Source organism: Polypterus senegalus, chromosome 8 (assembly GCF_016835505.1).
Source record: "Polypterus senegalus isolate Bchr_013 chromosome 8, ASM1683550v1, whole genome shotgun sequence".
In the NCBI taxonomy this organism is placed as follows: domain Eukaryota; kingdom Metazoa; phylum Chordata; class Cladistia; order Polypteriformes; family Polypteridae; genus Polypterus; species Polypterus senegalus.
Window position 1 is genome coordinate 57,218,441 of NC_053161.1, and position 19,172 is coordinate 57,237,612.

At 37.9% G+C, this 19,172-nt stretch overlaps 1 protein-coding gene across 3 annotated transcripts in view; it reads left to right on the forward strand.

The window, feature by feature from the left end:
- lrrk2 (leucine-rich repeat kinase 2) overlaps positions 1-19,172 on the forward strand; it is a 247,705-nt gene that overhangs the window by 28,991 nt on the left and 199,542 nt on the right. For all 3 annotated transcript variants that reach the window (XM_039761109.1, XM_039761110.1, XM_039761111.1), the window contains exons 7-10: positions 1,685-1,816; positions 12,789-12,908; positions 13,960-14,075; positions 14,175-14,254. In XM_039761109.1, the coding sequence (XP_039617043.1) occupies positions 1,685-1,816; positions 12,789-12,908; positions 13,960-14,075; positions 14,175-14,254 (448 nt within the window). The remainder of the gene's footprint in view (positions 1-1,684; positions 1,817-12,788; positions 12,909-13,959; positions 14,076-14,174; positions 14,255-19,172) is intronic.

The window sequence follows — 19,172 nt, forward strand, 5'->3', positions numbered from 1 at the left end:
CGTGACTCCCCCACCTTCCTTAAATGACAATTCCCCACAAACACAGTCTCTCGGAATTTGCATAAGCACAGCCTTCACCTGCAATTTTAACTTAGTTACAAAGTGATCAAAACTCTCGTTTATATCCTGCGTCCTCTTATTAAACTTGTATCCCGCATTACCCGTGGGCATGACAAACGCCAGCGGCAGCCTGTCTATGAACTTAATTTAAACTTTAGGTTTACACCGTGCTTTGTTTCCGAAGTAGCAGCACTCATGAATATGGTTGTATATGTCACTCGCTCGCTTCTTATTGTTTCGCTGCCTTCTCAATTATATAATGCATGTTTTCTTCAGCGCTTTTTGGAGCTCTTCCTTGTTTTCTACGTAGTGCGTTGACAGTCAGTTCACGTGATTACGTGGGAGGCGTGATGATGTCACATGAAACTCCGCCCCCCCACGACTTTCGAGCTCCACTCCATTACAGTATATAGAGAAATATAGCTTCCAGTTATGACTGTTACACGTAGAATTTCGAAATGAAACCTGCCCAACTTTTGTAAGGAAGCTGTAAGGAATGAGCCTGCCAAATTTCAGACTTCCACCCACATGGGAAGTTGGAGAATTAGTGATGAGTCAGTGAGTGAGTGAGTGAGTCAATCAGTGAGTGAAGGCTTTGCCTTTTATTAGTATAGATATGACAGCTGAAAGAAGCAGCAGGATGAATTCTGAATTGTATAGGGCTATACTGTCTGCTCAGATTCATCCAAATGCTGCAAAAATTGACAAGTTGGTGCTACATGTTAAAGATAGACAATGAACCAACCTGTGAAAGCAGCCCAAGTGCTTTATAAAGGTCAACAAGTGGAACATTTTTAATGACAGGATCAGTCACTGGAGCTCGACCAAACTGAACATGCATTTTACTTGCTGAAGACAAAACTGAAGGCAGAAAAACCAACAAACATGCAGCAACTGAAGACAACTGCAGGAAAGGACTGACAACACTTTTCTAGGGAGTAAACCTAGCACTTTAATGATGTGCATGGGTTTTAGATTTAATGCATTCATTTACCACAAATGATTACCAACCAATTATTAAAAAACATTTATGATCGTTAGTTTGTTGAAAAGTCTGCACCTTAGTCACAGCTTGATTGCTCCATTTTAAACTCATTGTCCCACGGAACAGATCATTTACATAATATAGACAGCAGTGGAAACGGACACAGACTAGTCCAAGATAGCATTGTATTTAATTAGAAAAGTATGGATTGGGAGCTTTGGACTTTAAAAAAGGTATTACATGTGCATTCAGGTTGATGGTAAGAGATTGCGTGAATCCAAATTTACTGAAACATTTTTGTAGAAATACAAGTTTTGGTAGTGACCTACAAAACTTTTCTAAATGGATTTTATATTTTTAACAGCAGAATATTTGATCATTATAAATATTTAGTAGGTAAATTAAATTAATTTCATGCATGTTTAAAAAAATCCAAATGTACCTTTTGTTTCATTTTAGCAGAAACAGAATCCTTTTCACACAAGAACATTTGAATAAATATCACTGCATGGTCTTTATGAATTTCTTCTAATTAAAACGAGTATGCAGCAGATGGATGTAGAATTCTATTCATGCTATTTCTATAAATTATATCAATTTAATCACTATTTATAATCCATTTTCATTCTTTTATTTTAGTTAGCAATGTAGAAGTTCTGATGTCCGGAAATGAAAGATGCTACAGCTTGATAATGAGCGCAATGGAATCTTTCTCAAAAAATGAAAAAGTACAGGAAATTGGTTGCTGTTTGTTCCAGAAATTTACATCAGGTTTGTTTTTAATCTGTGTTTGATAAAAGATTCATTAACATTGTCAGTGTTTTGTATTCTTAAATTGATATGCGAAATGTGAGGGAACTGACTATAGCCAAATAACATTTAGTGCTTATTTTGAATTTTTAATAGATTAAAAAGTTCAGGTTCATATTTTATTTAATGTATACTTACTAAATTAAAATCCTACTTGCAAATTTCCAACAACCTAATGAGAGTGATACACTACTACAAATAGCCATATTCATCATAAATTAAGTACAGTATCAGATGATATACACAAGAAACAATGTCCATAAAAGTGGTATTTCAGAAGCCTAATGGCCTATGCATAAAACTGTGTGCTGGTGCAAGTGGTAATGGTTCTCTACAATTTATCAGAATGAAAGAGAAAGAAAAATTCCTTTGCAGAGTGACTGACGTCTTGAATATTATATGTTGCCCTTCTAAATCTGTATGTATTATGTATCCTTTATAGTGGGTAAATATTTTTCAAAGAAAGTCTACAAATTTCAGGGTTTTGCAAAAATGCACATATGAAAATGCAAATAACAGTTATGTCACTTAAATGCTACAATTTCTCTTTTATTTTTTAGATATAGATGTTGACTTTTACATTTAAACCTACCCTCAGATTTTAATTATTACTTTTTCAGTTGTGGTTTAACATCATTTGTGAAGGAAACCTATATGTATTCCTTGTTTCTAGACTATCAAATCACTGAAAATAAAAACAAAAACTCTGTGGTACTTGCATTTATAGTTTCTTTAAAGAAATAAAGCTTTTTATTTTCAAACAAGCATACATTGCCGTCATCAATTACTAAGAAACAGGCTTGCAAGAGTTTCTTTTCTAAACTTTTCTAAACCTCCTAATTTTGTACTTGGTTATGATTTTAATTGCATCCTTAATCCAGACATAGATGCGTCCTCATCACCATTAACATCTATTTGTAATTAACTTCAGTAATCCACAACTTCTTAAAAGCATATAAAGTATGACACATTTTTCATTCTTGGTGAAATATCTTCAGTTGACTAAGCATCATTTCTACTGCAGGTCATTTGCATTTGTTTTTTTAATCTCAAAAACTAAAATATACATACATACAGTACATATATACATACAGAGTGAGCCAAAAAGAAGTACCACATTTGAAACATTTATTCTACAAAGACGCTACATGATAAAATACATTTCATTATGACACAAGAAAAAAAATACAAAATTGATTTTTTTCACTGTGTTTTAAAAATGGTGTCTTCAAGGTGGTGGGCATCATTAGCGATATGCTCTTAGAGATGATTTCTGAACAATCGCATGATTCATTCGGCCATTTCGTGGAAAATAGTGTCTTTGTGGGCTTTAAGTTTTTGAGGTCGATGTTTGTATACCTTTGACTTGAGATATCTCCACAGTAAGAAATCACACGGAGCGAGATCAAGCGAGTGTGAAGGCCACCCGACATCGCCACTCAGGGAGATTAGCTTCCCCGGAAACATCTCCCACAAAACTTGTATTGATCTCCGAGCCATATGAGCTGTTGCTCCATCCTGTTGAAACTAGGCATTCACCATATCCTTTTCTTCTAGTAGGAGATTGTAAAAAGTTCTCTAGCATTTCAGTATAATGTTCTGGAGTGATGGTGACAGTTATTCCCCCCCCTCCTCAAAAAGTAATGGCCTACAATGCCAAATTCTGCAACGGCGCATCAAACTGTAACACGCTGACAATGCAGGAGTCTCTGATGAAATTCACAAGGATTAGTTTCTGCCCAATTTGCTTGTTTTTGCAACCATTAAAATGGAAATGTGCTTGTCACTGCACAACGATGGCATCTCAATGAACAGTTTTCAGAATGTTTGCACACAACTCTCTACGGCTCTCCCAGACTCTCTCAGTGAGTTCCTGCACTACCATCATTTTGTATGAATGGAAATCAAGCTCCACATGCAAACTCCTCCTCAAAGACATTTTGGAAATGCCTAAGGGAGAAGCATGTTTGCGCACTTAACATCTAGGAAACTTCAAAATTGATGCCCTTACAGCTTGGATATTTTCAGGTGTTCTCTTTGCCTATCAGTAAGTCCCACAAGTCTCTACGAGGCTCTCACCTTTTGAATTATTATACAGACGACATCCCCGAGGTATATTGGATATTTTGAAAGAATGCTGGGAAGGAGAGGCTCTTCCCTCTCCAAATATTTTGGAATATATTACGCAATTACGCGATAGATTTAGAAAAATCCGACCTATTTTAAAAAATCATATGGAAGAGGCACAATCCGCACAGGCTTGCTATTATGACCACGGCACGACACTTCGAGAATTCCATCTGGGGGATCGTGTCATGGTTTTAATTCCCACCTCCCATTCTAAATTACTCGCCAATTGGCAAGGCCCTTATGAAATTAAGGAGAGGAAAGCCAGGTCTCCCTATTTGATGCTTATCCCATGCCTCGCGTGGACGACCTCCTCGAAAGGGTTGGCCAAACAAAATCTTTGACCACACTTGACATGACGAAAAGGTACTGGCAGATTCTTTTAACGGACTCATTGAAGGTCAAGACAGTGTTTAGCATCCCTAGCAGACACTGGCAGTATCAGGTCCTTCTATTCGGGTTACATAAGGCTCCTGCGACTTTCCAGCATCTGGTGGACAAAGTGCTCCGCCTCCATAATGCGTATAGTGCTGCCTATCTGGATGACGTTGTCATCTATTCCAGCACGTGGAAGTAACACATACAGCAGGTCATGTGGTATTGCGGGCGCTAGGAGAAGCCGGGCTTCATATCAATCCGAAGAAATGTTTCTTTGGACTGAAATAGGCTAAATATTTGGGCTACCTGTTGGGCCAGGGTACCATGAAACCACAGTGTTCAAAAATAGATGCAATTTTAAAATGGTCCCGTCCGCAAACCAAGAGGCAAGTCCAAGCATTTTTTGGATTGGCCGGGTACTACCGCCGGTTCGTACCTAGGTTTTCCGAGAGAGCGGCGCCCTTGACTGTTCTAACAAAGAAGAGGGCTCCTAATCATGTGGTATGGACTGATAAGACGGACGCTACATTCTGTGACTTAAAACAGGCTCTTACTTCAGCACCAATATTAAAAGCTCCTGTTTTGGACTCCGTTCTATGCACATTGTGCTACTTATTCGACTTTTGCAGCTGGAAAAAACAATATATGGGTGGCTGCCCCAAATCTTTATGATGTCTTGGGCTCTTTATTGTCACACTGTGCATTATTCAAGACTGTCCAGCTACTGTATATGTTTTCTAAATAAAAAACTCTAACACTTGACTACCTAAAATAACTGTAATAAATACTAATAATTAGGGAATATTTCTGTAAAACCAGTGTTGTATTGCTGTATAAGAAATGACCCTCAACTGAGGGAAAAACTTGCTGCTTCACAAAACTGAAAAATAATGGGCCTGGTGTTGCTGGGCTGTTTTCTGGTATTTAGAAATTAATCTTGTATTAGTTTGTCTGTACCAGCATGAATTAAGTTTTGACAGGGGCTCTGATACCTTTCCCTCTCTTTATGCACACTACTCCATAAACCATGGAAACTATTGAGAAAACCCAGTATTTATTAACTCGTTGAGAATTTGTTATAAATTCAAGCAACACGTTATTGAATTACTGTGATATGGAGCTGTGGCTTATCAGATAATGGTCAGTTTATAAATAAATAAACAATTAAAAAGCCAGCTCAGTCTCCATAGGTGTATGTGCTTGTGTGGTTGTGGTAGGTTAGTGGGGTAGTTAAAACAGAGCACACCTGCATGTGAGGTTGTGGTCTGTATTAAATGCTTCATTGGCTTTGTGCCACTTACGATTGAGCTGCTTTGCCCGTGGAGGCATATAAAGGGGAGCCGGCATGGCAGAAGGGGATTGGAAGAACAAAATGAAAGAAAAGAAAAAGATTGTAGATGGATGTTGGAGAACAGAGAGAGGGCAGGAGGCGGATAGAGCCGGTGCAAGTTAGTGAATGAGAAGGCAGGCAGCCGGGAGGGTGTCCCTAGGGCAGGCCTAGTCCAATACAAATTCGTTTTTGCCTAGATTTTTACACCAAGAAATTTATCTGTTCCAGACATTTTCAGTGGCGATAAGCAGCAGGTAATGACAAATTTTAAATCAAGATGAATGTATTTATAAACAAGTAATGTTTATTTATTGTTTCCCTTTTAAATTTTGTCAAATCTGAGACTGGCACATCAAAAAATGTATAAAAAAACAACAAAAAGCTATAACTGAACAGAATCTGAGGTAGTAGCAATATTTTTTTTCCACTTTTGAATTAAAAAAATAAACATTTTGGTCATATCTGAACCAGGCCCATCTCAAAGTGCATAAAGATCAAAAAAGTGCACCGTTTTAACAGTAACATTTGTTACCATTTTGAAATATGAGATCGACTCTCAATTTAAAGGGGGTGGTCATGACAGGGCAAGGGATTTTTTTTTTCATAGAACTTAAACTATTTATTTCACATGGTTTTAATCACTCATACAGTATGACAGAGGTTAAATTTGAGTTCCGTACCAATGCCTTTCCTATAGAATTTTTTTTTCCAGAAAAAAAACAACCTGAGTAAATTTTTAATAGCAAGGCGCATGTATGTCGTGAAAGTGGATTAATGCATTTATTTTAAAATGTCTTTGTACAGAGTTCTTTGGTGTCAAGTAATGAATCACAATTTATTAATTTTACTAAATCATTCTCCATGTTTGTTTGTTGATAAGCTCCAGCTGATGAATTTATTGGTAACAGAACCTTTTGTTCACACACCCAAATAACTGAAGTAACAACTAAAGAAGAGGAATTTTTTGATACTATTTTAACAAAGTTTACTGACCGCTGTCAATCACAGAGCAGCCAAGTAAAGCGACAGTAATACACCTGCAACCTTAAAACACAGACTTCATCACATCTCTGTGTATCAATCAATCAATCAACATTTATTTATATAGCACATATTCATACAAAAAAAATGTAGCTCAAAGTGCTTTACAAAATGAATAGAAAAATAGAAGACACAATAAAAAAATAAACATAAGTCAACATTAATTAACATAGAATAAGAGTAAGGTCCGATGGCCAGGGTGGACAGAAAAAACAAAAAAAACCTCCAAAGGCTGGAGAAAAAAATAAAATCTGTAGAGTTTCCAGACCAAGAGACCGCCCAGTCCCCTCTGTGTATGACGAAACAGCGGGCAATCGACTGCTTGTACATGTTTACTGATGGACAGGCAGGCATTTTGCATGGGGTGTGCCTTAAATCAAAAGATAATCAGCATGAAAAGACGAGCTAACACAAGGAGGTTGGTGAAGATCACACCTTAGTGTGCCTGCGTGAAATCAGAAGGGACACCTGAAATCCACTGGGCAAAGATATCTTCATAACAGGGGACCTATATGATGGGCAGAGGAATTTCAAATGTTTTGCATGCTTACCTTTTGTTTTGATGGCCGGTTGTATTATATTTAGCCCTCAGGTCATTATTCCGGCACAAGTGTAACCATCCTATAGTTGAAATTCACGGCCGTCCCCTCAGCAGCGACTTGTAATTAGAAATTTCGCTGTGTGCATCTCCACGGCTGACATCATTTTCACCACAACTCCCTCACATCCAGCACGAGATATAAACCAGCCTTTAAGCGGCTCAGGGATATGCAAGGGGAGCCCGTACCGACACATATGTTAATGGCACATACAGTATTATCAGCGGGGACGTGATTTTAAAGGACAGTTCCTTGCCTTACAATTTTTCCTTGTTTTTAGGAATTGTTTATTGACAAATGCTCATTTTTATGGATTATTTATTCATTTATTGACAATGATGATGCACTACACATGGATTTGAGCACTGTTTTCTTTGTTTTAATAAAAGCACTGAACACTTTATCTTCCCTTACCCATTGTTTGGATGTTTGTGTCCTCATTTGCCCGGCTTGTCTCTGTTTCATGTCTATTGACAGTGGGTTTGCAAGACTCCTGGGTGCAACAGGAGCATGGAGCCATCCCACACAATTACACATGCATTTAATTTCTGCCACATACAGTTTATAGTACTGAGGTCCTTGTATTTATCAATTTAGCTATCAGATCAGTTCAAGCTAAGATCTCAGTGGCTTACACAAAAGACAAACAACATACTCATTAAACATAATTTTGCAGCATAAACAGATGTAAACATTATGCAATCTGTGTGTGTGTGTGTGTGTGTATATATATATATATCTACTTTATAAAATCCTAAGCCTAAAAGTGCAACAGTGACATTTTTATGTCATGTTTTTTGTTACACTTTAAGTCTGACTTATTTTAAAACTACATATATGTGTTTGGTATTATTCTTTTCAGAATTTATTGAACTTTAATGTGATGTTGTTAGATTTTCAGATTCTTATTCAATTTTTAAATTATAAACAAAAAATATCAAGAACTTGCGGCCCATGAGACAAGACTTTGTTCCAAAAGATTTAACCATGCCCAGGCCGGAAATAAAAGACAAAGAGTAGGACAGCTGCTGTGCAGGCTTTTAAATGTTGGAAGAGCAGCAGCAAGAGGAGGAGGAAAAAAAATGATTTGTTTCCCATTGTATCATGATTTAAGGTGGTTTCAGAGGAGCGACAGCATCTCCTTGGGGTGCGTTCAGGCCCCCTCTTCACAACACAAGTGGCAGAGACGCGAACCGGCTGGCGAGCTGAGCGAGCAGGGGTGAACCCCCTAGTGTATGTATATATGTGTGTGTGTGTGTATGTGTATATTATATGTATATATATATATATATATATATATATATAGAGAGAGAGAGAGACAGATAGATAGATAGATATATCTCTATCTATCTATCTATCTATCTATTTAGATAGATATAGATGCTGTAGATGGAGAGATATACTGTAGATATATATTTTTTATATATATGCCATTTTATATATATTTTATATATATTATTCATGCATACACATACAATAACTCAATTTTAAGTCAATTTTCTACCTGTTATGAAATGCATCATTTCTAAAGCAAAGAGTGAGAATTAAGTCTAAAATAAGCCATCAGTACTAATAACACATTCACTCCAAGGCAGACCAAGTCCCACCTGACAGGGCTGACTAAATGTCTGACTAACATACAATCAGAAAATAATATTCTCATACTTGGATAATCTTTTTCTGGTTTTTGCCTTCTCACATCTGTATTCAAGAAGCATTGTGTGTAAGACAAGAAACAGTCTATTAAAGTGTTCTGTCATGCACACACTTAAACTTGCTGTCACACTGGGTTAGAGTCACCAGTTAACCTAATCTATAAGTGTGTGGAGGTGGTGGAGGAAAATCTACGTAGATGCTGGTAAAAAATGCACAGACAACATGGGTCAAAACTAGGCAATTGTTATATAATGCAGTCTTGCTATCCAATGCATTACAGTGCCTCATCCCAGTTTTGAGGAGCTTTAAAGTATAAGCTAGCAAGAGTATGCAGTGCAAAGTAACATGTCTTCAACCAAGTAAATGATGAGACTGATAGGGCTTCTCTAATATTAGTTATTTAAGACAATTAGTAAATGAACAATTTGAACAATCTCACCATAAATTATTACAGTTCTAAATTGCTGACATTGACAACTGACTTGATCAAACAGAATAATCCTATTTAAAGCTGATCCTCCAGCTAGGACATTGGACATCTCCAGGTCCATGGATCTTGAAGGTGATCCTCCATTTAGTTGTGAACCACCCAGTCTAACAGAGATTGCATAGTTGTTAAAGCAGTTAAGGGTATGGAAGGCTGCAGGGATCCGTGGTATCCAGGGCGAACTTCTCCATGATCCTCCTGGCATTGCAAACAATCTTTGGTTCTATTTGGGACATAGGTGTCTCCTCAACTGACTGGAAAACGGAACTTGTCATCCCTATCAGCAAAGGGAAGGGTGATAACCTGGTTTGCGGCAACTACAGGGGGATACTGCTCTTTGCTTGATTAGGTCCTTGCTAGGGTCATTCTTAATAGGATCCATGATCACTAGCTCACCTACCAGTGACCGGAGCAGTCTGGTTTTACACCTAAGAAGTCTACTATTGACCGCATCCTGGCACTGAGGGTTCTCATGGAGCACAAATTGAATATAGGCAGAGTTTCTTTGCAGCCTTTGTCGATTTTTGTAAAGTGTTTGACTCAGTTGATTGAGGTGCCCTGTGTGACATCCTGAGACTTCGCAGGATCTTTCCGAAGTTGCTGGATACAATGGCCAGTCTGAACACTGGTAATATGAGTGCTGTTCAGAGTGGAGGTTGGAAACGCTGTGTTTTTCCCTTTAGATTTTGGGGTTCATTAGGAGTGTGTTCTTGCTTGTTCTCTGTTCAGTGCTTGCATGGACTGGTTGTTGGGCAGGGTCTTGGGGTCCAGTGGAAGTGAGCCATCTGTTGGTGAAGAGAGATTTGCTGATCTTGACTTTGCTGATGATGCTGTGATCTCCGCATTTCTGATCAGGCTCTTGAAAGACAAGCGAGGAGTCTGAGTGTCTGGTCTTGCAAGTATCCTGGGTAAAAACCAAGAACCAGGAGTTTAATGTCCTCTTGGGTACAGTCATCAGCAGTGTGTCTGTATGCAGAGGGAATGTTGGCAGCAACATGTATGTCTCTGGTGAGTCTTCCTATGAAGTCAGTAGATGGATTGAGAGAGCATGGTGGTTCATGAGGTTGCTCGAAAGTGTTGTGTGGTGATCCCAATATCTCTGCAAAAAGAGAAAGGTCCAAGTCTTTAGATTCCTTTTTGCTTCCTATTTTGCTGTATGGGTGTGAGAAATAGACACTATACAGTGACCTGAGTATCCTTCAGTTCCCCTGGTTTGACATTTTGTCGAATGAGTGGTTGATCATGGAGTTCTGAATGAGGCACATTATCTGCATTGTGAGGGAGCGTCAGTTACAGCACTACGGCCATGTATCACGATTCCCCAAGGGTTATTCGACTCACAGGATCCTCATTGCTCAATCTCACCTGAGTGGTTGGACCAGGCCAAGGGGATGCCCACACAGCACCTGGATGTGGCTGATAGATGGTCATTTTTAGAGCGTAGGACTAGACCTGTGTCTTCCTGGGGTTTGCCAGCAAGGATCCCAGTGTGTTTTGTTTTGTGGTGCAGGCAGCAATGTGCTGTACCAGTGCATACTTCCCAACCTGAACTGATAATAAAGCACATAAGGATGTGCTTTGTTAGCAGAAAATCACATAGTTTGCCATTGTGGTTGCTGATTTACTTCTTTTCCACATTTCTTTTTTTTGCCTATACTTGGAATATTCTTCGGAATATATCTGACCAATATATAACTGGCTATCACAATGGCACAGAGACTGGGACTGCTGTATTACAATATTTAAGGCTGGTCTGCTTTATTACAACATACCAGACCAGGTTTTGTTCACAATGTCCTTCGGTTAAATTCAAGTTATTTTTATTTAGTACACTTCACTGAATGTAGGTGTAGAGTGCTGTGATTAATTCTTAAATAAAATGTAGGTATACATTTTATAAACATGTAAAGACACAGATTTGTTAAAACACACAAAAAACAAAGTAGAAACTAATCGATATATATAAAAGCCAACAATATTTGTCTTAAATTGATTGTTGTACTCTGTTTTCGATGAAGGAGAGGAAAACAAAAGCCTTGTTCCTCCACATGCATGTGTTTTTTCCCCAGGACTCCACTTTCCTCTGTGCACATACTGTAATGTATATTTTGTTACATGGATTACAGAAATTCAATTGTGTTTGTATTAGTGTCTGTAGACTACATGGTATTTGAACAACCCTTTTCATAACTTGGCTTGTGTTTCATCATGGGCTGGCTCCAGGATCAATTCTTTTTTTCTCCCAGCCCTGAAGTAGACAAAAAATACTATTTCAATAATTAATTGGCATGTGAATATAAATCGTTTAGCATGGTTAAAAGCAGAGTGTAAGGCAGAAAATATTGCAGAGCAGGGGTATTACAATCCTGGAGATGTTTGGTGCCTGCAGGATTTAATTCCAACTATTTTCTTAATCAGGAAAAAAACACATACTTCTATTGTCTTTAAAAACCAGAGCAATCAAAATAGATTCTAGCAGCTGAACAACAATGAGTTACAAAGCGAGCTAATAGATGACCAGCTAATTTGATCTCATGTGTCATTCTCTGTCCATCATGCAGTATTTAAATAAAATATGCAAAAAAGGGAAAGTAAAATTTGAATAAGTATCTATCTGTACTGGCCCATAAAACATTTGGTTAGTTCTCTCAGAAAGAAAAAAAATTAACAGTTTTGGCAATGTATAGTGTGATAGCCTAAGAGCAATAAGAAGCCATCAAATTCAATGGTGTGTTTTATTAGCAGTAAAAACTGACCTATAGTTAAACTGATTGGAACAAAAATGGTGGCCCTGTGGGAACTGAGTTTGAGATCCCTGAGTTAGTAGGTTATCGGTAGCCACACTGCTTATTATGGAAAAATATACAATTAAGATGTTGACTTTTAAAAAACAATTAATTTAAAATCAAAGCAAAAAATTGTGTTGGTTACTATTTAAGAAAGCAGTTAAGACAGAAACACATAATAGAATTATAGCACTGTAATTTTAAAATGAAATGCTGAACCTTAAATATGTTATCCGGTCACTTCTAATTTTTAATGTGTTTAGCATTCCGAACATGGCAGTGAAAAACATGCCTTGAGTTTGCTGCACATGTTTGAAATGCAGTGTTATATTTACCCAGTTACATTTAAATTTTAACATATTGTTATTTTTTGTAAGACTGTCTCACATTTGTTGATCATTTGCCACAGTTTTCTTGTTTAAGGTTATCTGCAAGTTATTCTTTACACTCAAGCTAAAGTTGTTTTAGTTAAAATGTTACATAAAATATTTAGAAGTTAAATGATCTGTATTGTATTTTATGATTTCAGAAAGTTTTCACAACATTCTTGTACTTAATGGAGTTCATAAATTTATTATCAAAGCGGCCATGATGTACCAGACTAATGCAAAACTGCAAGCATCAGCTCTCATGTGCCTGGCTTCTCTCAGTAAGTTCATGTAAACTCCTTTATATTCATGGTAATGGTACATTGTGTGATCAGGTCTTTGACAATCTAGTTTAAATTATGTCTTTCCCTCCATAATATCTGTATTACTCCCATCTATTAAGCTTATTTTAAAAGAGTGAAAGGGATAAAAACATTGTCAAGATACATGTACCCCCAAAATAACGCTCCACACATTTTGCTCTAATAAGGGATTTATCCAAAAACATAAAATAATAAGAATAGTAATATGAAGGCAAGGAAAATATAATTATATCCAACAGTAAAAAATTAAAGATCTCCAGGTTGGGTGACTCACCCACTTGCCATATGAACCTTTGCCTGGTTAACCCCAATACCCTCCTGCCGCTGAGCAACTTTTAAACTTTGCAGGGTGTTTATTTTCAGGAAATTGCTAGATATATATTACATTAATGGCCTCGGAGGCCATTTCATTCCTGTAAATGGACATGCCCTGTAAAACAGTCATGCCCCAATGGCAGATTTGTTGGACTGTTTGCTTTTTATGTTAAGCAGTCAAGTCCATCTGGGCAAGACAGGATGCTTATGTTGCCATTCTGGAGCAGCATTCTACCAGTGCTGCTTGTCATTTTACTACTACGGTACATAATACACCTAAAGGGCTTAATGACTACTGTCATTCCTTATCTGTTTTACACTGTCTTTTTGGACTTGTCTCTAGACCTCTAGAAATAACTTCAGCCACAGAAATTAATCCCAAACCCATTTACAAGAGGCCAATGTATGACAGAGTTCTTTGAAGACTTCAAATTAGGAAAAAAACAAGAGGTTTATGAAAGAGAAAGATATTGCATTTTTAAATCAGTATATACTGTAAGTTGTATCACAAAATACATCTGCTTTAAGACAGGTAGAGATAGTTTACTTTGTTCTGTTTACACTTTGGATTGGTATGTTGTATATAAATGCAGTTTTAATAGTAATGTAGGTATAGTAAACGGGTTTATTTTATTATCATATTGTATCATATTATAAGAAACAGTTATAATAAAATGAATTTCTCTCTCTCGAGCTGAAACAATAGTTTTAAACAAAGATTTGAATGAGTACAAAGAGGAGGATGACTTGTGCTGGATTGATGTATGTTGCAGAGCATTGGATTTACACATTGGCAGTAAAGAGGTCCAGGTGTGTATATTTTAATAAATGTTCCTACTACTCTTACTGCTGCCAAAAAGGAAAAATCTCAGTCTGAATAAGTGAAAATTTGTGTCTCTTTCAAATCAGGCTGCTACTTGCTGGGCACTGAATAACCTTCTTGTTTATGAAAGTAAGCTTCATGAAATGTTTGGAGATGAAGATGGAAGGTAAGCCTGAAATATCAATTTTACAAAATTAATTCATTTAATAATATATGGTATGAGAAGTTATTAAGGTCTGGCATTAAAACAGATTAAGTGATAAGCACTTGTAAGTGTGTAAGTTGTTACATTTCTATAGCCTTAATACTGGCTTGACATAAACAAGTGATAGGACAGAGTTTGATCAGGAAAGCTTGGGTTGCTGCTGAAGAGGTGTTGCTGAGGTCAGCAGGTGGTGCAATCCCGTGGTTTGTGTGTGGACCCCAATACCCCTGCGCAATGATGTGAACACTGTATCGAAAAAAAATTTTGCTGTCCTTTGGATGAGACATAAACTGGAGGGCCTGATTTTTTGTGATCATAAAATATCCTTGGGCATCTTTCAAAAAAGTAGTGTCTGCTCTATTGACCTGGCTAAATTATCCCATCATGGTCTCATCCTTCCTGGCCCCCTAATGGATGTCTTGTGTTTTACTGATTATCGCTCTCTCATCCCTTCACCACCTAATGACTAATATGTGGTGAGTGTATTGGTGCAAAAATGTCTGCTGTCGCATCATCCATGTAGACGCTGCACATTGGTGGTGGCTGAAGTAGTTCCCCACTCTCTATGTAACGTGTGTTGAGTAGTTAGAAAACTATATTTGATATATAAATGTAATTATTTCATTATTTGGGAGGATGACTACTTGGTTAGCAAATGTGCCTGATAGATAGGGCAACTACAAGTTCAGATAGCCTAAACAGGCAGTACATTTTTTTTGTTTTCATTTTACTTTGTTTTTTTCTCAATATATACTGTATTGAAATTGGAAATTTAAGCAGGCATCTTTAGATTTCTTCCAAATTTGGTATTTTAGATGACACTGATACATAAAACATATGATAACCAGTGTTTAAGAGTCATTTTTAGTTAGTGACCATTATGTTACATTTTTTTAAGTACTTATGTAATTATGTTAAAATATTTCACTATTTATTACTGCATCGATAGTGGAAGGTTGTACTTTAACCTGTACAAGCTGTCATGCAAATGGAACATTCTGGCATATTTTTTTATTCTAGTATGCTACATTAGTTTAGTCTTTCTGTATTCTGCATAGTTTAACATAGTTAATTTTATTAACAAACGCCGTTGAAAGTAACAGAAGTCTAACATGGGAAAGCTACCATTGTAATGAAATGGAACAATTTTTCGTAATTTTTCTACTTTTTATTTTGTGTGTATAATCTCATTTTCCTGAATGTTTGTGATTTGTTCTTTTTTTGAATTTTCATCAAAGCTTTTCAAAGCAAACTTTATTGCACTGTGGATTTTCATTTGTTATGCTATTGACTTCACTTAATCTGGATTCTACATTGCCTACTCAGTAGCTACTTAATTTTTGGAACATGGAAAAGATAGAGCTACACTTTCTAGTGGGAAACCACATGTGTAAATTTAAAGCTAGCTCATGATGAAAAAAATCAGTGACAGCAAAACTAATATTGAAAGACACAACCAGCGCAGTAGTGTTAGAATTCTAGAATTAGCTGATTAGTGTTTTTCTTTTGAAATAGAGATAGAAAGCATAAACACTCCTTTGTGTAACTTAAATAAGAAAAATAAGCTTGGCTTACATTCTCAAGTCTGTACAATTTATGTACTGTGAAAGGGGCTATTAGTAGAAGTTGGTGATAATCCTAGTGCATCAATGAAACGACTGCATCATGCTCAGTATGGAGGAATATTTCAGACATTAGATGTGCAAATAAATAAAATAAAAGTTCTGTGAACTGTGACAATGAATTAAGACAGATAACATGAGCATACATAAATAAATGTGTCACAGAATATTTTTTGTTGCTTATTTGTTTGTCCATAATATTTCAACATAAGGCAACATGAAATACAGCTTGAATTTAAAACTGTAACTTTACTTTTCAAAACAGAGTTAGCAGGTATGATGGAGAGAAGGAAGGTTGATATATTGTGCATGCAAGAGACTAAATGGAAGGGGAGTAAGGCCAGGTGGATTGGAGGTGGATTCAAATTATTCTATCATGGTGTGGATGAGAGGAGAAATGGGTAGGAGCTATTCTGAAGGAACTGTATGGCAAGAGTGTTTTGGAGGTGAAAAAAGTGTCAGGCAGAGTAATGATTATGAAGCTGGAAATTGGTGGTGTGAGGATGAATGTTGTTAGTGCATATGCACCACAAGTTGGGTGTGCAATGGATGAGAAAGAAGATTTTTGGAGTGAGTTGGATGAAGTGATGAACAGTGTACCCAAGGGACAGAAAGTGGTGATTGGAGCGGATTTCAGTGGGCATGTTGGTGAAGGGAACAGTGGCGACGAGGAGGTGATGGGTAGGTATGGTGTCAAGGAAGGTCAGAGGATAGTGGATTTTGCCAAAAGGAAAAGAGTACAAGGATATAAGGCGCAAGGTGACGAGAGAGGTGGCGAAGGCTAAAGAAAAGGCATATGATGAGTTGTACGAGAGGTACACTGCATGAGGACACTAAGGAGGGAGAAAATGACCTGTACCAATTGGCTAGACAGAGGGACCGAGATGGGAAAGATGTGCAGCAGGTTAGGGTTATAAAGGATAAAGATGCAAACGTACTCACATGCGAGGAGAGTGTGTTGAGCAAATGGAAAGAGTACTTTGAGAGGCTGATGAATGAAGAGAACAACTGAGAGAAGAGGTTGGATGATAGTGAATTAGTGTGATAGTGAATTAGGAAGTACAATGGATTAGCAAGGAGGAAGTAAGGGCAGCTATGAAGAGGATGAAAAATGGAAAGGCCATTGGTCCAGATGACATACCTATGGAAGCATGGAGGTGTTTAGGAGAGGTGGCAGTGGAGTTTTTAAACATATTGTTTAATGTAATCTTGGAGAGTGAGAGGATGCCTGAGGAGTGGTGAAGAACTGTACTGGCGCCGGTATTTAAGAATAAGGGGGATGTGCAGGACTGCAGTAACTACAGGGGAATAAAATTGATGAGCCACAGCATGAAGTTATGGGAAAGAGTAGTGGAAGCTTGGTTAAGAAATGAGGTGATAATTAGTGAGCAGTAGTATGGTTTTATGCCAAGAAAGAGGTTGTTGATGGAGAAGTTTAGAGAAGGCCAGAAGGAGATGCATTGTGTCTTTGTAGACCTGGAGAAAGCATATGACAGGGTGCCTCGAGAGGAGCTGTGGTATTGTATGAGGAAGTTGGGAGTGCCAGAGAAGTACGTAAGAGTTGTACAGGATATGTACGAGGGAAGTGTGACCGTGGTGAGGTCTGCGGTAGGAGCAATGGATGCATTAAAGTTGGAGGGGGGATTACATCAGGGATCGGCTCGGAGTCCTTTCTTATTTGCAATGGTGATGGACAGGTTGACAGACGAGATTAGACAGGAGTTCCTGTGGACTATGATGTATGCTGATGACATTGTGATCTGTAGTGATAGTAGGGAGCAGGTTGAGGTGACCCTGGAGAGGTGGAGATATGCTCTAGAGAGGAGAGGAATGAAGGTCAGTAGGAACAAGACAGACTACGTGTGTGAAATAGGGGAAGGTCAGTGGAACGGTGAGGATGTAAGGAGCAGAGTTGGCGAAGGTGGATGAGTTTGAATACTTGGGATCAACAGTACAGAGTAATAGGGATTGTGGAAGAGAGGTGAAAAAGAGAGTGCAGGCAGGGTGGAATGGGTGGAGAAGAATGTCAGGAGTAATTTGTAACAGACGGGTATCAGCAAGAGTGAAAGGGAAGAACTACAGGACGGTAGTGAGACCAGCTATGTTATATGGGTTGGAGATGGTGGCACTGACCAGAAAGCAGGAGATAGAGCTGTAGGTGGCAGAGTTAAAGATGCTAAGATTTGCACTGGGTGTGATGAGGATGGATAGGATTAGAAATGAGTACATTAGAGGGTCGGCACAAGTTGGACGGTTGGGAGACAAAGTCAGGGAGGCGAGGTTGCGTTGGTTTGGACATATGTAGAGGAGAGATGCTGGGTATATTGGGAGAAGAATACTAAGGATAGAGCTGCCAGTGAAGAGGAAAAGAGGAAGGCCTAAGCAAAGGTTTATGGATGTGTTAAGAGAGGACATGCAGGTGATGGCTGTAACAGAACAAGATGCAGAGGACAGAAAGACATGGAAGCAGATGATCCACTGTGGCAAACCCTAACGGGAGCTGCCAAAAGAAGAAGAAGAACAGTCTTAAAAATGTTATTAGCAAATGACACTGGTTGTTAATGGGTTCCCTTTTAAAAATTAAGAACAATGTTTCTGGATTTGATAAATGTCTTGTCTCGCGGTGATGAGGTCCATATTTGACTGTTCCGTTATAATCTCGGCACCTACAAACCAGGGCAGAAGAGCAGGCGTCTCCTCAGATGCAACGATCCCTTAAAAAGTGGGTCTCTGTTTCTTTTTTTCCTGTTTAATTCTGGGGTTTATCGTCTTGCAGATTACTTTGCTTTTGCTTTGTAGTGAATTATTTTAAGGTATGCAGTAGATGAAGATGTAATGATAGATGTTTTCAATCTGTAAACATTTAAGGTTTACGAATCATTAGAAATAATTTACATAATTATAATTACAGGTACTGAAGACCAGTACTTAATGAAGTTTTAGCGGTGGTTACAGACAATGTATCATACTGTCTGAAAGCATACCAGGAAGTTTTAAAAGGGGTTATGCCCAACAAAGTACATTCAGCCTGCTTGTGTAGTGTCATCAGTTTGCTGGGAGTTACTTCAGTGAGGCAGTATCACTAGTGATTTGGGTAAAGTTTGCCTTTTTCAAGAAGCCTGCCAGGAACCCCCCAAGACAGGAAACACCAGGTGGAATAGCTTCTTTGAATCAGAAGGGTACCTCACTGAACATAGTCACCTCTGCCTTAGACCCTAAAAGTGAAGTTAACCTTTATCTCAGAAGGATGCATTAAA